The sequence below is a fragment of the Pristis pectinata genome, chromosome X (assembly GCF_009764475.1).
Source record: "Pristis pectinata isolate sPriPec2 chromosome X, sPriPec2.1.pri, whole genome shotgun sequence".
In the NCBI taxonomy this organism is placed as follows: Eukaryota; Metazoa; Chordata; class Chondrichthyes; order Rhinopristiformes; family Pristidae; genus Pristis; species Pristis pectinata.
Genome location: NC_067450.1, coordinates 12,716,832 through 12,736,674, shown reverse-complemented (window position 1 = coordinate 12,736,674; position 19,843 = coordinate 12,716,832). Strand labels below are relative to the sequence as shown.

Sequence of the window (19,843 nt, the reverse complement as noted above, 5' to 3'; positions counted from 1 at the left end):
TCAACCATTCGGTTCTTGAACCAACCGGCACAACCCTAATCACTACAGTTGAGCAACACTACAACCACTTTGATCACTTTGCACTAAAATGGACTTTGTTTTTTTGTGTTCTTTCTTGTAAAAAAATTGTGTATAATTTATGTTTTCTTTGTGAATGCTGCTTATCTGATGCTCTGTGCCTGTGATGCTGCCGCAAGTAAGTTTTTCGTTGCACCCGTGCACACATGTACCTGTGCAATAAACTTGACTTTGATTTTGACTTTGACAACGGTGACATCACCCCATGGTCAAATAACCAACCGCCTTTCACCATCCAATTATGCATGCAAAAGATTGGACGAGGGCTACTGCACGGCCAACAGCAAATATCAGCAGAGCCAGGGAAGCTGGGAACATTGTGGGAGTTAAAGGGGGAAAAGAGTTCAAGAATTGGTGCCAATGGGAGCCACACGCTAGAGGCAGGGTGTACAGAGGCATCTTTCATAACTGGGATGGATCCGATCATAGAGCGACAGGAGATGCCTCGAACCCTGGGAAACAGTTTGAGGGAGGAATTGGTCTTGGGGAAGGTCACCCATCTACTACAACCCCAGAAATGGGGAAGCAGACACTCGCCCTGGGCAGCAACACAAAATCAGGCAATGTAGCGTGGGCTGCCTTTTTACTGAGCACTGGGCAAGGTCTCAACAAGCATTTCAATAGTGCCTTTCACATCCCCTTCTCTTAAAAAAAAGGGGGTGTTTCAAACATCAAAATCCCTTTACAGTCAACAAAGTGTTTGGGGTATGGTCACTGTTGTAACATAGGAAACCTAGCAGCCAATTTTCACACAGCAAGATCCCACAATAGGAAGAGAATAATGACCAGATCATCTTTGTGGTGATACTGAGGGATTAATGTTGGCCAGAACACCAGAGAGAATGTCAGTCCGTGCATGGCATCACCCACCACGATGGGCCTTACTTGAAAGGCATTACCTCTGACAGGACATCCCTCCTTCGGTAGTTCTGGTGGGGGGGGTGGGGGCGGGATCTGGATCCACCAACTCCGAGGGAAGAGTGTGACCCACACCTCCCAGCCGAGGATAGGCCTCCAACTGGGCTGGACAGGAGCATTTTTACTCAAAAAAATGAAAAAGGGGAACTTGCTTGGAGCAGCTGATCACAAGTTTAGCTGTGCCACCCTAAAGAGGGAGGGCAGCAAAAGGGGTGGTAGGGGAGGTTGCACACAGTCTCATGGATAGTGTCAGCACCAACAGCCTGTCCTTTCTAGGTCCCAAGCTATCTGAGCCCATTCCAAAGCAGGAACGTTCATTGTTAAAGGGGGCTCTGTGGCAGGTGGGGGGGAAAATCGATTGATAGGAACAATTGGGGGTGGGAACATTGGGGGTGGGATCGGTAGACGAACAAAAGACAATCTGGATGTTTAATTTTAAATCACCATTAAATGTACAATGTAAAATACTTGCCGGAAGCAGTTCCAAGAAGGTTAACTCGACTTGACCCCTGAAGGGCAGGTTGTCATGGGGAAAGTTTGGACAGGCAGTAGCGGTTAGCGTAATGCTCTACAGTGCCAGCGACCCAGGTTCAATTCCAGCTGCTGTCTGTAAGGAGCTCGTACGTTCTCCCCGCATCTGTGTGGGTTTCCTGGGATAGGTTGAGGGAGCTGGGGCTTTTCTCTTTGGAGAGGAGGAGGATGAGAGGTGACTTGATAGAGGTGTGCAAGATGATAAGAGGCATAGATCGAGTGGACAGTCAGAGACTTTTTCCCAGGGCGACAATGGCTAACACAAGGGGGCATATTATAAGGTGATTGGAGGAAGGTATAAGGGGGATGTCAGGGGTAAGTTGATCTATTTATTTATTTATTACACAGAGACTGATGGGTGCGTGGAACGCAATGCCTGCAGAGGTTGTTGGGGTAGATACATTAGGGACATTTTAGAGACTGAGACAGACACACGAATGATAGAAAAATGGAGGGCTATGTGGGAGGGAAGGGTTAGATAGGTCTTAGAGCAGGATAAAATGTCGGCACAACATCGTGGGCCGAAGGGCCTGTAATGTGCTGTAGTTTTCTATGTTCTATGGTCCTCCGGGTGCTCCGGTTTCCTCCCACATTCCAAAGACGTACAGGTTAGGAAGTTGTGGGCATGCAATTTTGGCGCCGGAAGCATGGCGACACTTGCGGGCTGCCCCCCAGAACACTCTACGCAAAAGATGCATTTCACTGTGTGTTTCGATGTACATGTGACTAATAAATATATCTGATCTTGTGTATCAAGAGTTCACAAGAGAGAGAAGGGTCTTGATTGAAACACAAGATCCTGAGGGGTCTGGGCAGGGTGGGTGTGGGAAGAATGTTTCCTCTTGTGGGAAGAGCTAGATCCAGGGGTAACTAGTTTAAAAAAAGTCATCCACTTAATACAGAGACAAAAGTGATTTTTTTTCTCCAAGCACTGAGTGTCTTTGGATCCCTCTTCCTCAAAGGTCAGTAGAAGCAGAGTCTTCGAATAACTTTAAGGCAGAGGTAGGTAGGTTCTTCATGAGTAAGAGGGGAAGTGAAAGGTCGGCAGGGGTAGATGGGGAAGTGAAGTTGAGTCTACAGTTGGATCAGCCACTGTCTTGTTGAATGGTGGAGCAGGATGAAGGGCCATGCGGCCTACTCCCAATTCTAGCCGGTATGCTTTTTATAAAATATACACCCATTGATCTTTTTCCCAAATAGTGCCTCTCCCACAGTGTTGAACTAAGTGGGTGAGGCCACAAGAAGCCCCACCCACAGAGAAATTGAGAGCAACACACAATCCGCAGGAGGACCTCAGTGGGTCGAGCAGCACCTGTGGGAGGGGAAAGAAGTCCTGATGAAAGGCTTTGACCCAAAACATCAACGATTCTTCCCCCACCCCCCAACCCCCCCCCCACAGATGCTGCTCGACCCATTTTCCTCTTGCAGATCGTTTTTTTTTGCTCCAGAATCCAACGTCTGCAGTCTCTCGAGAGAAATCGATAGCTGGGTAGGTGAACTATTTATTTACCACTCTAGAAAAGCAGCCTGTAGCAGGGCTATAGAAAGCCCAAGACAGCCCCTCACCCTCGCTGGCATGTCCGGCCTTCCTCTGGGCCCACTCTGCACAGCCCCCTCCTCCTCCACAGCCCCCTCAGGACCCCTACCAGATCCGGATCCAGAGGTAGTCATATCAAACATGAGGTCCTTCAAGGACTTCCCCTCGGAGATGTACATGTGGTCACAGGACGGCTCCTCCATGTCCAGCTGGTTGCGGTCGTGGTAGGCTCGCTGGTGGTGGTAGTGACACAGGAACACGGTCACCATCAGCACCACACACAGGAGGAAGACTGGGCCAGCGATCACAGCGGCCAGCTCCACTGGGCCCCAGCCGTCAAAAGCATCACCTTTCAGACCTGGCGGAGAAAGACAGGAAACCCATCAGCTCAATACAATGTTTCCATATTTCAAAAAAAAACTTTTTGTTTTGTAATTGGCCATCTCCCTCCCCAACCTTGGCCAAGGCAAGTCGGAAACCAAAAAGTAACCCAATTCCATTATTTCAAGGTTCAACACGCAAAGCCAAACTCTCACCGTGTCACCTCTCCTTCATTTGCATTGAAAAGCTGCTCCTGCTAACACCCCCCAAGATCTCCATAGACGTGAAGAGGTCCCGCTATCAGCAGCGGACTGGGAGGCTCCAGGTAAAAGCAGGTTTCTGTGCCCACTGGAATAAGAAGGGCTTGGAAAGGTATGGCAGTTTATCTGTTGCCCCGTGCTCCAACCCACATCTCATTCAGCCAATAGCAATACCAAAAGTTAACTTGCCAACTTTTCTCCCTGAAAGTGGCCACACAAGTGGATAGGATGTTCAAGGCGGCGTACGGCATGCTTGCCTTCATTGGTTAGGGCACTGAGTATAAGAGTAACAAAGTCACGTTGCAGCTGTATAAAACTTTGGTTAGGCCACACCTGCAGCATTGTGCGCTGTTCTGGTCAGCCCCATTATGGGAAGGAGGTGGAGGCTTTGGAGAGGGTGCAGAGGAGCTGTTTTGTTTGTTCTTCATCAAGAGACAAACTTTGCGTGGGTTTAACATCTGAACATTTTTATTAACCAACACCAGCCTGGCTCGCTTTCCCTCTCTTTTTACAGCCACTTCCTGTTCTCCCATGTGACCCCTTGCATTGCCTACTGGGAACTGTAGTTCTTTATTACAACTACATAATAACACAGGAAGTTTACCAGGATGTTGCCTGGATTAGAGGGTGTGAGCTATAAGGAGAGCTTGGACAAACTTGGGTTGTTTTCTCTGGAGGGTCGGAGGCTGAGGGGAGACCTGGTAGCTTATAAAATTGAGTGGCATAGATAGGGTAGAGAGTCAGAATCTTTTACCCCAGGACGGAAATCTCAAATACGAGAGGACGTGCATTTAAAGGGGGGGGATTATTTTTCTTTGCACACAGAGTGATAGGGTGCCTGGAACAAACTGCCAGAGGTGGTGGTGGAAGCAGATCTGATAGAGGGGTTTGAGAGGCTTTTAGGTAGGCACGTGAATGTGCAGGGAATGGAGGGATACGGATCACAGGCAGGCAGAAGAGATTTAGTTTAGTTTGGCATCATGTTTGGCACAGACATGGGGGGCTGAGGGGTCTGTTCCTGTGCTGTACTGTTCTGTTGTATGTTCTAAGTATGCTCACACAACTGGAAGAATGAGTTTGGAAAGAAAAAAAAAATCAGACTGCTCTCCATTGAAAAGATATCAGGGCTTGGCCATGAAGAAATTACAGTCAACTAGCCTTGCTGCATATCAAGATTCACCAATTAAAGGCAGCAGCAGAGGGTGGGGAGATGAGGTGGACTTTGGCAGACGAGAAGTGTTCAGGAGCTGCAGCAGATGCCTGCAGGTGCTCCTTGCTGAGCTACAGAAGTGCCTCATTCACAGGGAGTGGCTCAACAGAGGAGACAGAAAGGCGTGCACACAGCACCCTCCGGCTTAAAGTGGACGAGCTTGACACACTGGAGAATGATGTGTGGGGGCTGCGATTGCAAAACATCGCAGCGGCACAGTTTTAAGCGTTCCCTCGATGCAGGTGGCTTGCTGTTTACGTGCTCTGGGCAGCACAAAAGCAGCCAGAGAAATATCTGACCGAATTCGGAATCTCCAACGGGATGGTCCCAATGGTCTGAGAGATGACTCATTGCCGGATAGGTCCATATCAGAAATGGCACAACATGTTGACATCAAACCAGAAAATTAACAATAATGAGAGAATCTTAAAGCAGGTCATGTCCACCCCAGCTCCATAATAGCAACCCTCCAAAAATGTCCAACTGAACCCCCAACCTTGTCAATGCCCCGAGAAAAATCCATTCAACTTGCCTGCTTTTAAGGATCTTGGAGAGAGAACAAGCATCATACTTTGCGCCACGTCTGGAGATTAATTATTGCTGTTATAGCCTGTTTGCTTTGGGAGGGGGAAAAAGTTCTGTCCCTTCTACACCAATGCAAATAGTTACTTTTAAAATACAGCTCAGGAAAGGGCAAAGAAAAGAAGGGAGAGTGCCTTTATTTAGCGCCTTGCATCTCCAGGGATTCCCAGAGTGTTTCATGCTCAACGCATTGCTTTGTAGCGCATTTGCTGTAGTTGTGCAAAGCTCAGCAGCCATTTAGCGCACAGCAAGGTTCCAGCAAACAGGTGCCCGAGGCTCCCACTCACTCGAGTTGGCTATTTTCACGCAAAGATCAAGTTTGCCTGGGACAAGAAGCAAGACGGCGCACCGCCAGCGTGTTAAACCTGTCACCTCGTAAGTTGGGCCGAAGGAAGTATCCGATTAGCCCTGGTGTCTTGGGAACTACACAGGTCCAGCCAACCAGGACCTTCCCAGTGGGCACTTGAAAGCCAAGCTGGCAGACTGCCGTGACAACTGATAACACCCACATCCCCTCTCTATCACCCCACCACCACACATTCAGCCCTCTGTGTGGCTGACGCAGCTACATTAGTGCAGGGAAGAGGAAGCTGCCAGTCCAGGGACCCTGGTGCAAGCCAGAGCTCACTGCAAGTCAAACCTGGGGAGGGGAGGAGTGGGGGGGGTGGCAGGGAGGGGCGAAAGAGGGCGAGGGCGGGGCGGACTGGGAAGAAATTAGCAGTAGCCACCCTGGTACCCACCTTCTGGAGGAGGTATCTCCCGGTTGTTGCAGAAGTCCTTGAAACAGCAGATGGTAGTCACATACTCTTTGTCGCTCCGGCAGTAGATAGGTGCGACCAAGTCTTGTTGGGACACACACAGTCTGATCTCATGCTCAACACCCCCAATTCTGGAGCGGGAAGCCAGGCATGCCCCATCTGTCTCACAAGTTTGGTTTTCCTTCTCACAATTCTTACAAAAGCACTTCAACGCTTAAAAGAAGAGAAAAGAAGCTTTTAGACTTGTCCTGAGTAAATCACAGAGTCATAGAGTTGTACAGCATAGAAACAGGCCCTTCGGCCCACCATGTCTATGCTGACCATCATGCCTATCTATACTGATCCCACCTGCCTGCATTAATTCCATCTCCCTCTGTGCCCTGCTCATTCAAGTACCTGTCCTGGTGCCTCTTAAATGTTGTTCCTGTTCCTGCCTCCACCAACCCCTCTGGCAGCTCATTCCAGACACCAACTACTGTGTGTGTGAACAATTTACCCCTCAAGATCTCCTTTAAACCTCTTCCCTCTCAACTTAAACCTGTGCCCTCTGGTTTTAGATACCCTTACCATGGAAAACTGACTCTGGCTGCCTACCCTATCTTTGCCAAATGGACTCCAACCCCAACCACATCACACAAAGGCCAGAGACACCGTTTTGGACCAAACGCCATTTTAAAAGGTGGAAAATACAACTAGGCATCCTTACACCAAAGTGAAGTCCCCGAGCCCTGACACACGGGAACTTTTAGCCAATGACAACACTGTTAAGATGAACAGGTACAGCTGACGGGGAGCAAGGGCAAGTACTCGAGTGACACACAAAAAGCTGGAGGGACTCAGTGGGTCAGGCAGCCTCTATGGAGGGAAATGAACAGTCGATGTTTCAGGTCGAGGCCCTTCGTCAGGACCCAAAATTCTGGCCTTTGTGTGTTGCTCCAGATTCCAGCATCTGCAGTCTCTTGTGTCTCCAAGGGCAAATACTCTCTGGGGCTGCCCCAACACCATCACCAGTTGTTGGAACTCTCTGCAATGACCTTGGAAACATGGCTGCAGCTGCAACTCCCCAGAGAGAGATGCGCAGTCCGGCCGTTTGCATTCACCCAGACGGTGCAGAGCCCCACGCTTGCCCCTCCCACGCCGCAGCATGCATACGCTGAGATTGCGCGATTGCAACGCGGGAGGCAGAATCCGCTTTAGCGCTGAAGCACAAGGCTGACACATGAGAGGCTGCCGCAGTCCAAGGAAGAAATTCCGTTCCATCCCGTCCCAAACACCATTCAAGGCTGCATCACCCCTTGACGCAGTCTCTCCGATCACAAGCGCTGGGAGATTTGGAACTGCAACAACCACAAATGAGATTGAATTTACGGCAACGCAGTGGGTAGAGCCGCTGCCTCCCAGCTCCAGAGAACCTGGTTTGATCCCAACCTCCAGCGCTGTCTGTGTGGAGTTTGCACGTTCTCCCTGTGACTGTATGGGTTTCCTCTGGGTGCTCCGGTTTCCTCCCACATCCCAACGACATGAGGTTTGGTGGGTTCATTAGCCGCTGTAAATTGCGTGTGGATCTTGGTGGGGGTGGGGGGGGGGGTGTGTGGAATAAAGAGTTGTTGGCAACATGTGAAGAATAAAATGGGATTAGCGTAGGATTGGTGCAAACTTGTACTTGATGGTCAACACAGACTCAGTGGGCTGAAGGGCCTGTTCCTGTGCTGGATGACTCTGAGAACCTGAAGCCCCTCAAAGAGGGGCCCATCCAGGCCAACTCATACATTCTTGTCTTTTGCACCCCCCCCCCCCCACTTCTTCTGCCTTCCACTCCCTTCCCCGCCCCTTGGGTAACTGTGCACCCTTCCCTGCTGGTGCTCACTGAATGCAAGCCAGCACCTTAGGGTGGTGGTACTGTCGAATGACGCCAGCTTCTACTTCTTATGTCCTCAGCAAAGGATAAAGAGTCGAGGTCTGGAACGGCTACAAACTCACTGACTGTTGGAGGAGATCAGAGGCCCTCCTGAGGAGAGAGAGTTAAAGAGATCCTACACCACTCTCCCCTGAATTGTGACAAAAATAATCAACTAATGAATCATCGCATTGGCTCCTTGGGAGTCCTCACTGCTGACGCTCCCTGCAACTTTTTTTTTGTGTGGAAGGATAGTGGCTGCTATTTGGCAATGCAAGCTCCTTCTTGGCTTAAAATAAAAGCAAACTGATTACACACCCGGGCTGTTGACATTAGCACGGGGGTTTCTGCAACACACATCAGGTTGAAGGCTGCTTGGTTGAGACTTGCTGCATCCGAAGCTGGACACGACAGAAAAAAGGCTGACAGCTCGTCAGACCAGTTTTCCCTGGAGCAGTACAGCTTTTGCGCTCGACACGGTGTTGAACAACAGACGTCCGAGCTGATACATTCCCCAGCTGCCCCTTCCACTCTCAGCCCCCACCTCTGCCCAACTCCGGTTGGTTCTTGAAGCCAAACAGGGGCAAAATAAATATAGGAGATATCGTAGATAACGAAGAAGGTTATCAAAAATTACAGGGGGATCTTGATCAGCTGGGTAAGTGGGTCGAGGAATGGCAAATGGCTTTCAATTCAGACAAGTACATGGTGTTGCATTTTACAAAGCCAAACCTGGGTAGGGCTTTCACAGTGAACAGTAGGGCCCTGGGGAATGTTGTAGAACAGAGGGACCTAGGAGTGTAAGTACATGGTTCCCTGAAAGTGGCGTCACAAGTAGACATGGTGGTGAAGGTGGTGTTTGGCATGCTGGACTTCAGTCAGGGCACTGAATAGAGGAGTTACATTGCAGTTGTACAAGGCATTGGTGAGGCCGTGCTTAGAGGATTGTGTACAGGTTCGGTCACCATGTTATAGGAAAGATGGCATGAAGTTGGAAAGAGTGCCAAGATTTACAAGGATGTTGCCAGGACTCAAAGGCCTGAGTTATAGGGAGAGGTTGGGCAGGCTAGGACTTTATTCCTTGGAGCATTGGAGATTGAGGGGTGACCTTATAGAGGTGTATAAAATCATGAAGGGGAGAGATAGGATGAACACACACACACACACACACACACACACACACAGTCTTTTTCCTAGGAAAAGGGAACCAAAAACTAGAGGGCATAGGCTTAAGGTGAGAGGGGAAAGATTCAAAAGGGACCTGAGGGGCAAGTTTTTCACCCAGAGGGTGGTCAGTATATGGAACGAGCTGCCAAAGGAAATGGTTGAGGCAGGTACATTAACAACATTTAAAGAGTACTTGGACAGGTACATGGATAGGAACGGTTTACAGGGATATGGGCCAAACGTGGGCAAATGGGACTGGCTTAGATGGAAATCTTGGTCAGTTTGGACAAGTTGGGCCGAAGGGCCTGTTTCTGTGCTGTATGACTCCAAGAGTGGGAGAGGCTGCACCACATTCCAGATTCCAACATCCATTCAACAAGATGGATGAAGAGGTTGGACAAACTAGGGTTGTTTTAGAACATAGAACACTACAGCACAGTACAGCCCCTTCAGCCCACGATGTTGTGCCGACATTTTATCCTGCTCTAAGATCTATCTAGCCCTTCCCTCCCACACAGCCCCCCATTTCTCTATCATTCATGTGTCTATCTAAGAGTCTCTTAAATGTCCCTAATGTATCTGCCCCCACAGCCTCTGCTGGCAGTGCGTTCCACGCACCCACTACTCTGTGTAAGACAAAACTTACCCCTGACATCCCCCCTATATCTTCCTCCAATCACCTTAAAATTATGTCCCCTCGTGTTAGCCATTGTCGCCCTGGGAAAAAGTCTCTGACTGTCCACTCGATCTATGCATCTTATCATCTTGTACACCTCTATCAAGTCACCTCTCATCCTCCATCTCTCCAAAGAGAAAAGCCCTAGCTCACTCAACCTATCCTCATAAGACATGGTCTCCAATCCAGGCAGCATCCTGGTAAATCTCCTCTGCACCCTGTCTAAAGCTTCCACATCCTTCCTATAATGAGGCGACCAGAACTGAACACAATACTCCAAGTGTGGCCTAACCAGAGTTCTATAGAGCTGCAACATCACCTCGCGGCTCTTGAACTCAGTACCCTGGCTAATGAAGGCCAACGCACCATACGCCTTCTTAACAACCCTCTCAAGCTGCACGGCAACCTTGAGGGATCTACGGACGTGGACCCCAAGATCCCTCTGTTCCTCCATGTGCTGAGAGTCCTGCCACTAACCTCGTATTCTGCCTTTTCTCTGGAGCGGCAGAGGCTGAGGGGAGACCTGATAGAAGTTTATATGATCATGAGAGGCATAGATAGACAGCCAGTATCTTTCTCCCAGAGGAGAAATGTCAAACACTAGAGGGCATGCATTTAAGGTCAGAGGGGAAGGAGATGTGCGGGGCAAATTTTTTTTAAAAATCCAGAGAGTGGTGGGTGCCTGGAATGGGCTGCCAGGGGTGGTGGTGTTTCAGAGGCTTTTAGATAGGGAATGGAGGGATATGGATCATGTGCAGGCAGAAGAGATTTGGTTTAATTTGGCGTTGTGTTTGTCGTAGACATGGTGGGCCGAAGGGCCTGTTCCTGTGCTGTTCTGTGTTCGGACCGCAAAAAGATGCAACGGAAATGCAAGCTCTCTCTTCTGAAACTGGCACTGTTCCGGATTCACAACAGTCTACAAAACGTCCATGAATCAACAGCTAATTCAAGTGAGATTTTTTGCTAGCTGGAGTCAACAAGTCACATGTTGTGCCTGTACACCATACAGTGGAGGCCAGAGAGTGGGAGGTGGACAAGGGAACAGCAAATGGCTGAGCAGACTGAAGGCCTCACTTCTTTCTCTTCTGCAATCAGTAAATAAGTGCGGCAGAGGAGGAAATTGTGTCCCAAGGAGAAGAGTTTTATAAACAGGTATTAGAGTACTCTCACATTCCTTTACGTATTAACAATAAAATTGTCCTTTGCTCCCTGATCACAGAGACAACAGGCGGAACAATGCAAGCTCCGAAACAATCTGGGATTACCAAAGTCACGTTTCGTCAGTGAAAGGATCGGGAGTCGGCAATCACGAGAGGTACAACCTCCCAACCAAAGCCGAGCTCTCCCCCTAGGTCAGGACCAATGCCGGGAATCCCTTACGCAACAAGTGGTGGGAATCTGGCATCCATCGGCACTCACCGCCCCTCGCCAGAAAAACCTTGGGATGCTGGAAAGGAAATTGAACACTCCATACCCAAGAGTGACAGACAGTTATAAGGCAAGGGCGCTAATGGTTAGTGTAGTGAGGCAGACAAAGAATAATCATGATGTAGATCAGCCCCATTCTGACCCCAGGGGACTCCAACTCAAGAGTACAAATCTCATGCAAAACCCATCAATGGAAATCAGCTTCAGGGAACAGGAAGCTTGAATGAGGCAGACATTGTTGCAATGACTTCAGAGATGGTGTCTCCTTGCTCACTGGGTAACTCCTAACGGTGCACAATGACATGTCCAAAATGGACCAAACTTTGCACAGCAAATCCAGGGCACCCTGGTCATATATCCCCTGGGCACACCAATCACACCAGTCAGGAATCTCTTCTGCTCAACAGTACGGCTCTGAGGCCAACCAAAAATTTAGTCCAAACAAACACTGCTGGAGGAACTCAGCGGGTCGAGCAATGTCGGTGGGAGGAAAGGAACTGTCGACGTTTCGGGTCGAGATCCTGGCACTGAGAGCGGAGGGGGGAAGACAGCCGGTATAAAAGAGAGGGGGAGTGGTGAGACAGGAGCCCAAGGTGACCGGTGGACTGGGGTTGGGGGGGGGTGCAAGGTGACAGGCAGTTTGCGCTAGGTAGGGGAGGGAGGGGTGAAGTTGGGAGACGGTGGCAGGTGAATGATAGATGGAGGTACAAGAGATTCTGCAGATGCCGGAATCTGGAGCAACACACGCACAAAATGGAGGAGCTCAGCAGGTCGGGCAGCGCCCACGGAGGGAAATAAACAGTCGACATTTCAGGTCGAGACCCTTCATCGGGACTGGAAAGGAAGAGGGCAGAAGCCAGAATAAGAAGGTGGGGGGAGGGGGAGGAGAACACGCAGGCAGATGATAGGTGAGTGCAGGTGAGAGGGGGAAGGTAGGTGGGTGGGGGAGGTGGGGGTGAAAGGGAGTGATGGGAGAAACTGGGAGGAGATGGGTGGAAGAGGCAAAGGGCTGAAGGAGGGAGTCCAGTGGGAGAGGACAGTGGACCATGGAATAAAGGGAAGGAGGTGGGGAATAGACGGGCCGGTCACGAGGGTGGGGGAGGACAAAGAGAAGGGGTGAGGGGGTGGCAGGAATAAGGGAAGGCAAAAGTGGGGGGGGGCGGGGGGGTTCTCTAACTTCTGGTAACGCCTCCCCTCTGCCCCTTCCCCTCCCCTTTTCGTTTTCCCTCATTCCTGCAGCCCGCTCCCCCCTTCTCTTTCCCTTCCCCCCCGCCCTCGTGACCGGCCCGTCTATTCCCCACCTCCTTCCCTTTATTCCATGGCCCACTGCCCTCTCCCACTGGACTCGTCCTCCTTTAGCCCTCAGCCTCTTCTACCTATCACCTCTCAGCTTCTCACATCACTCCCTTTCATCTGCCCTCCCCCACCCACCTACCTTCCCCGCCCCTCCCCCCACCGACCCTTTTATTCTGGCTTCTGCCCTCTTCCTTCCCAGTCCTGACGAAGGGTCTCGGCCTGAAACGTCGACTGTTTATTTCCCTCCATAGACGCTGCCCGACCTGCTGAGTTCCTCCAGCATATCGTGAGCTGGAGGTAGACAAGGAGGAAATAAATGAGAGGCAGATAGAGCGAGGTGTGGGGGAGGGGGGGGGGGGCGTGGGGGAGAGGCGTGTGAAGGTTGGAGGGTTGGAGACAGCAGCTGGAGAGCAGGACCACAAAGGTTATCAGTGTTGGACTCTGATAAGTAAAGGTGGTGATAATGGGAACAATTAAATTTAATCCCTCGACCCAAACAACAGAAGAGTCCGGAGTCACACACACACACCCTACATTACACTCGAACTCTGACGGTAACAACACCCCACACCCATTCCCGATCAACTTGACAAGTGTACTGACACTCACCCAAGAAAACAAGAATTGGGAGAGGCTTTGGACAGTTGCCAGCATCCTGTGGAAGGAAATCAGTAAGCAAGCAAGAGTGAGTTGTGTGCATGCGAGAGGAGGGGCGCATGCACTCTCTCTCTCATGCAGAACGAGCGAGGAAAAATAAAAGCTGACTTTAAAAATCATTTCAAATCTACAAGGTCACTGCATACTTCCTTTTACATTGGACTTTGGGCTCCAGCGACCATTCGGCAGCTCCTGGTAAAGGAAGCCGTATACAGAGCACTTTTCACAAACTCAGGATGTGCCAATGTATTTGTTCATCATTTAATTCTTTTTGACATTTGCCATTTTGTGAAAAACATGCTCTGACAAGTGGACAAAATGACCAGAAGATCTATTAAAGTGATGGCTGTTGGATAAATAATGGGCCAGGGTTAACTCCCTACTCTTCTCTGAAGTGCTACGGGATCACGTACATCACCCAAGGAGCCAAACAGAACCTCAAAACAGCTCATCTGTAACACACAACCTTCAACTCCCTCAGCCCTGCACTGGGAGCACAGACAGAGGTAACCTGCTAGTCTCTGGAGTGGGACTTGAACTTGAACTCACGACCTTCTGACTTGGAAGAAAGCATGCTAACCCAGCTTCTATCCATTCACCAAGGTCTGCGAGTCTGCCATCACCCATGGAAATTTGACGCAAGAGCAAAAACACTGGGGGCCTAGTTGGTGGAGTCTCAAAGATCCCATTAACCTGCGAGTTGCAGGCCTTGTGCTTGGAGCAGGTTTGCACCAGTTTCTCTTTCACCAAGGCCAGCCAGCCGGATTGGATGACATCTCACTCAAAGCTCCATGTCCTTTGGCAGAAATTAGGTCAGACACAGTCTCGGTGGGACAGATTCAGAGCTTAAAACTACTTGCAAATCAGCAAAGAATTCAGCTTTTCTCATTTCACACAGACTCTGCATGAATTGATCGGGGCAGTTACGCAACTTGTACTGACGTGATCGTCACCCAGGGGCTTGTTGGCTCTCACGTACACTGATTATACCAGTGGTGAGAGAATGATCTTGGTACTAGTCCAGTGCACCAGGGTATCAGATGCCTTTTAAAAAAAAAGGCAGAGTTGGCAGTGGAAGGGAAAATAAGTGAACATAATCTTTCAGCATTTGAGGTCACAATACATTGCAATATCAGAGTAGTGCTTCTCACATTGCACAGCCGATTGGCTAAGTACTCAGTACAAACAGCAACGCTTTTGAAAATATTCCATTGCCTGACCAAACATTCACAAAAATCCATAAGCGATACACTATTTATGTATTTAGGAGTGCAGCACGTGGTAGGATACAGCTTACAGTTAAGAGATTTATAATTAGAGGTCCCACATTGTGTGAAGAATGCCACACTGACACTCCATGGTAGTTGCTCCAAGGGACCAAATAAAACAGACCTATGCAAAGGGATGGTGAACAATCTGCAAACGGTGTCAGCCATCATTCACGAGGGACATGCTCATTCCAAAAGGTTTGTGCCTTTGAACTTCTCTCTGCAATGTAACCCAAGCCATGCTCCTGGGTGATACCGTAGGACAGCTGCCCCTCCACACGCTTCCTACAGGAGGACTGGGGAGGGGGCAGGGTGCAGCTTAAGGCTCCACATGTTGTCCAACGCCATGGCAACATGGTTCCTTCCATCACCAATTAACCACTCCTCCATCCCCCTTCTCTTTGCAAAATCCTGCCTCAAAGTTTTGCAACTCGAGAGTTAATTAAATGCACGTGACATGCTTCAAGGCTAAAGGCACTATGTAAACGGACATCTTCACAACCACTCATTAGCACACTGCTCTACATTAAAGGGTGTAATTTATCTTCAGCACTAATACACTGCAGTGATCGCTAACTCCCCAGTCACTCACAAAGAACATCAAGGGAGTAGAAATAGATCTTTGTTCACTGGTGCTAAATGCTCTCTGGCATCAAATGTCTGCTGCATTTCCCTCTCACCTAACCAACCAGTTCCGAACCTCGGGTCCGCTGAAGTCAATCCGGCCCATTATCAGGAGGGGACTGCAACAGTCAGCTAGTGTAAGTGTGCCTGGTATGGTAACCCTAAACCTCTCCTAGCAGTCAAAACGCTTCGCTGATATTTAGCTCCATTAGAATTTGCTTTCTCGTACCTTGGGCCCAGCCAGTGACTACATAACAAAGTTGAGACACAATAGACTTCAGATGAGTAGGTGGATATTTGGGGGCAGGGTGGAAGATTGAGCATGGTCCTTTCCCCCAAATCAGGGTAGGGCTTTCACAGTGAACGGTAGGGCCCTGCGGAGTGTCATAGAACAGAGGGGCCTAGGAGTACAGGTACATGGTTCCCTGAAAGTGGCGACGCAGGTAGACAGGGTGGTGAAGAAGCCTATTGTCATGTCGGACTTTATCAGTCAGGGCACTGAGTTACGTTGCAGTTGTACAGGACGTTGGTAAGGCCGCATTTGGAATATCGTGTTCAGTTTTGGTCACCTTGCTACAGGAAAAGATGACACACAGTTGGAAAGAGTGCAGAGGGAGATTTACGAGGATGTTGCCGGGACTCGAGGGACTGAGTTTTGGAGAGAGGTTGAGCAGGTTGGGGCTTTATTCAATTGGAACAAAAGAAATAGGAGCAGGAGGAGGCCATCTGGCCCGTCGAGCCTGCTCCACCATTCAATAAGATCATGGCTGATCTGGCCGTGGACTCAGATCCACTGACCTGCCTTTTCCCCATAACCCTTAATTGCCCTACAATGCAAAAATCTATCTGTGTCTTAAATATATTTAATGAGGTCACCTCTACTGCTTCCCTGGGCAGAGAATGAGACTGGAGCATAGGAGACTGAGGGGTGACCTTACAGAGGTGTACAAAATCATGAGGGGCATCGATCGGGTGAATGCACGCAGTCTTTTCCCCAGGGTTGGGGAGTCAAGAACTAGAGGGCAGAGGTTTAAGGTGAGAGGGGAGAGATTTAATAGGAACCTGAGGGGCAACTTTTTCACCCAGAGGGTAGTCAGTATATGGAACGAGCTGCCAGAGGAAGTGGTTGAGGCAGGTACAGTAACAACATTTAAGAGACACTTGGACAGGTACATGGATAGGAAAGGTTTAGAGGGATATGGGACCAGCTTAGATAGGACTCTTGGTCAGCGTGGACCAGTTGGCCAAAGGGCCTGCTTCCGTGCTGTACGACTCTAAGATCAGAACTGTTCAACGAGCCTGCTTCTACCACGTTTGTTTCTGGGACCAATGTTTCATGCCGAGTTCCTGTTTCACACCGAGGACCCCACCACACCCACCTTCTCCCTCTCTAATGCAACCTCACTGATCTCAATCATTTACACACTCAAGATCCCACACTGACAAATGTTTTGAAATTAAATTTGACCTCTTGCAAGTTCCTCCCTCCAGTTTGTCTCTCTTTACTCGAGACATTAACTGCCTCTCCTTGATCGGAGCACATTCCCCAGCCACACCAGAATACAATAGGCTATACTGGGGCTTCTGTTCACAGTGTCACACACACACACACACACGAGAAAGGGAGGGTGTCCCAGAGTCACACACTTGTGCAAAAGCAGAAGTAATATGGGGACGGAATTCTGGTTAAGAACAGATTAGAACAGCCAGCTTTTGCACAATTTATTAAATCTGGAACAAAATGAGACTTGTGAACATCTGGATTGCAATGGCTTTATTTAATGCTTGCTGTGTTGAAAAGTACTCTCTGCATTAGCGCAAGGTAACAGATCAAAATTCAAGACCAACTAGCATGTCCCAAGGCATTACAGAGAAACAAAATCAGAGAAGTTAATGCTGAGGGTATTGATTAAATGCTCGGTCAAAGAGCTGCCTTTAAGCAGAGTGGAGACCTTCGTGAGGGAAATCCAGAGATCTGGGCCCAGACACATACTGAAGACAGCGAAGGGTGCCGTGGGTGGAACACAAATTTCAGGACACCCTCTGCCCTGAGGGAGGCTCCAGAGGTTGGAAGTGATGATATCACAAAAGAATTTGGATAGGGGAATTCTCTACCCGTGGAATAGGTGGCCCAGGATCATTGGTCAGGGGGCACAGGAGTGAGGAGTGAGCAGGACTTGGTTCAAGTTAGGGTGTAGGCCCCAACACTGGGAACGCACAGCGCGAGGGAGAAGGATGGCCGAGCAGTTGGAGATAGCATCAGAGTGGTCTAAACACGGTAGTGTAGCAGTTAGCGTGATGCTATTACAGCGCCAGCGACCCGGGTTCAATTCCGGCCGTTGTCTGTAAGGAGTCTGTACGTTCTACCTGTGTGTCTGCGTGAGTTTCCTCCCACATTCCAAAGACGTACGGGTTAGGAAGTTGTGGGCGTGCTATGTTGGTGCCGGAAGCGTGGCGACACTTGCGGGCTGCCCCCAGAACACTATGCAAAAGATGCATTTCACTGTGTGTTTCGATGTACATGTGACTAATAAAGAAATCTCATCTTAAAGAGGGGCTTCCATCTGAAGCATTAACCTTTTCTCTTTCCAGACTCCATTTCACTTCCAGCTCTCACCAACCCCACCCCTCTGTGAGGCCCTGCACTTGGAGGCAACAGTTCTGGCCTTGAATTCATGAGCTGCTTCCACACTCTGTGGCCCAAACCCACCTACACCAAGAGCTGCAAGCACCGGCGAGCTCTCACACTGTGCAGAAGTAAGCCTCGGCTAATCAACTGGTCATGGCCACAGAAGGAATTATAGAGTCATAGAAAGTACAGCACAATACAGGCCCTTCGACCCACAATGTTGTGCCGACCTTTAAACCTCACCTAAGACCATCTAACCCCTTCCCCCCACATATCCCTCTATTTTAAATTCCTCCATATGCTTATCTAGCAATCTCTTGAATTTGACCAATGTACCTGCCTCCAATTATAGAGCAATACAGCACAGAAACAGGCTATTCGGCCCACCACATCCATGCTGACCCTCAGGTACCCATCTCCACTAATCCCATTTACCAGATCCGTAGCCTTCTCTGCCTTGGTGATTCAAGTGCCTGTTCAGATACCAGGGATGTTACCAGGACTGGAAGGCTTGAGTTATTAAACTGGGACAGTGTTCCCTGACACTTTACTCTGTACTGTTATTGTTTTTGCCTGTACTACCTCAATGCACTCTGCACTAACCCAATGTAACTGCACTGTGTAATGAATTGACCTGTACGATCGGTATGCAAGACAAGTTTTTCACTGTACCTCAGTACAAGTGACAATAATAAACCAATACCAAAGGAGGCTGAGTGGTGACCTTATGGAGGTTTATAAAATCATGAGGGGCATCGATAAGGTAGGGGAACCCTGGGCCAGGAAGTGAACAGGAAGCTTGCAGGTGACCTGGAGTGGCAGGAGGCACACCCAGAAAACGAGAACATTGCAACAGGCCAAAAAAACATAAGAACAGGAATGCAAGTGTTTTTCCTTTGAAGTTTCATTGCACATCATCCAAGTTCTACTCAAGACCTTGCGCTGGCTCAACAGTTGACCACACCCACTCAAAGTACTCACCATGAACTGATTTTGGCTCTCTTATTAAATTCATTTGGGCATCATTGGCAAGGCCAGCGTTGACTAACCATCCCAAAAAGGGGCAAGGGGGTGGGTGACCTAACAGGAGTCTTTAAAGCAAGTGGATAGTTTCCACTGGTGGGGACGAGCAGAACCAGAGGGTGTCTATACAGGACTGTCAGTGAGAAATCCAATGGGGAATTCAGGGAAACTTCTCTGCACACAGAGCAGGGAGACTATGGAACTCACTCCCATCCCACAGGAGTGAGTTTTTTTTAAATATATATTTTCCCATGTAAATCCCATTGTCCTTGAGAAGGTGGGGGTGAGCAGCCATCTTGAACCACTGCGGTCCTTCTGGTGAAGGTGCTCCCACGGTGCTGTTGGGGAGGGAGTTCCAGGGTTTAGACTCAGTGACGATGAAGGAACGAAGATGTGTTTCCAAGTCAGGACGGTGTGTGACCGGGAGGGGAACCTGCCGGCGGTGGTGTTCCCCTGCACCTGCTGCCCGTGTCCTTCTTGGTGGCAGGGGTCACAGGTTTGGGAGGTGCTGTCGGAGTAGCCTGGGTGAGTAACTGCAGTGCATTTTGTAGGTTGTACACACTGCAGCCACTGTGTGCCGGTGGTGGAGGGAGGGAGTGTTTGGTGGGGGGGGTGGATGGGGTGCCGATCGAGTGGCTGCTTTGTCCTGAATGGTGTCGTGCTGCTCGAGTTGCTGGAGTGTCCCATCACACTCCTGACTTGTACTTTGTAGATGGTGGAAAGGATCCCCAGCCTCTGACCTGTTCTTGTAGCCACGGTGCTTATATGACCCCTGGGATGTTGAGGGTGGGGGTCTCAGCAATGGTAATGCCACTGATTGATCAAAGCTAGATGGCTTCAACTCCTCTTTTTGGGAATGGGCATTGCTTGGTACTGCTATGGTTGGGAATGCATGCACCAAATCTAGCGCAATACGAGGCCAGAACAAGTGCGAGAGACCAAGTGGGACCTCCTGTGCAGCCCTCAGCCCTGGCCAGCTCCCA

The 19,843-nt window shown here is 49.6% G+C and overlaps 1 protein-coding gene across 2 annotated transcripts in view; it reads right to left on the bottom strand.

Moving 5' to 3' along the window:
- The window catches only part of LOC127567052 (activin receptor type-1B-like), a 64,193-nt gene that overhangs the window by 18,858 nt on the left and 25,492 nt on the right, over positions 1–19,843 (bottom strand). The window contains exons 2-3 of one of the 2 annotated variants that reach the window (XM_052009717.1): positions 6,178–6,408; positions 3,174–3,422 (exon numbers count right to left, since the gene is read on the bottom strand). In XM_052009717.1, the coding sequence (XP_051865677.1) occupies positions 3,174–3,422; positions 6,178–6,408 (480 nt within the window). The remainder of the gene's footprint in view (positions 1–3,173; positions 3,423–6,177; positions 6,409–19,843) is intronic. The other variant, XM_052009718.1, reaches the window with a different exon arrangement.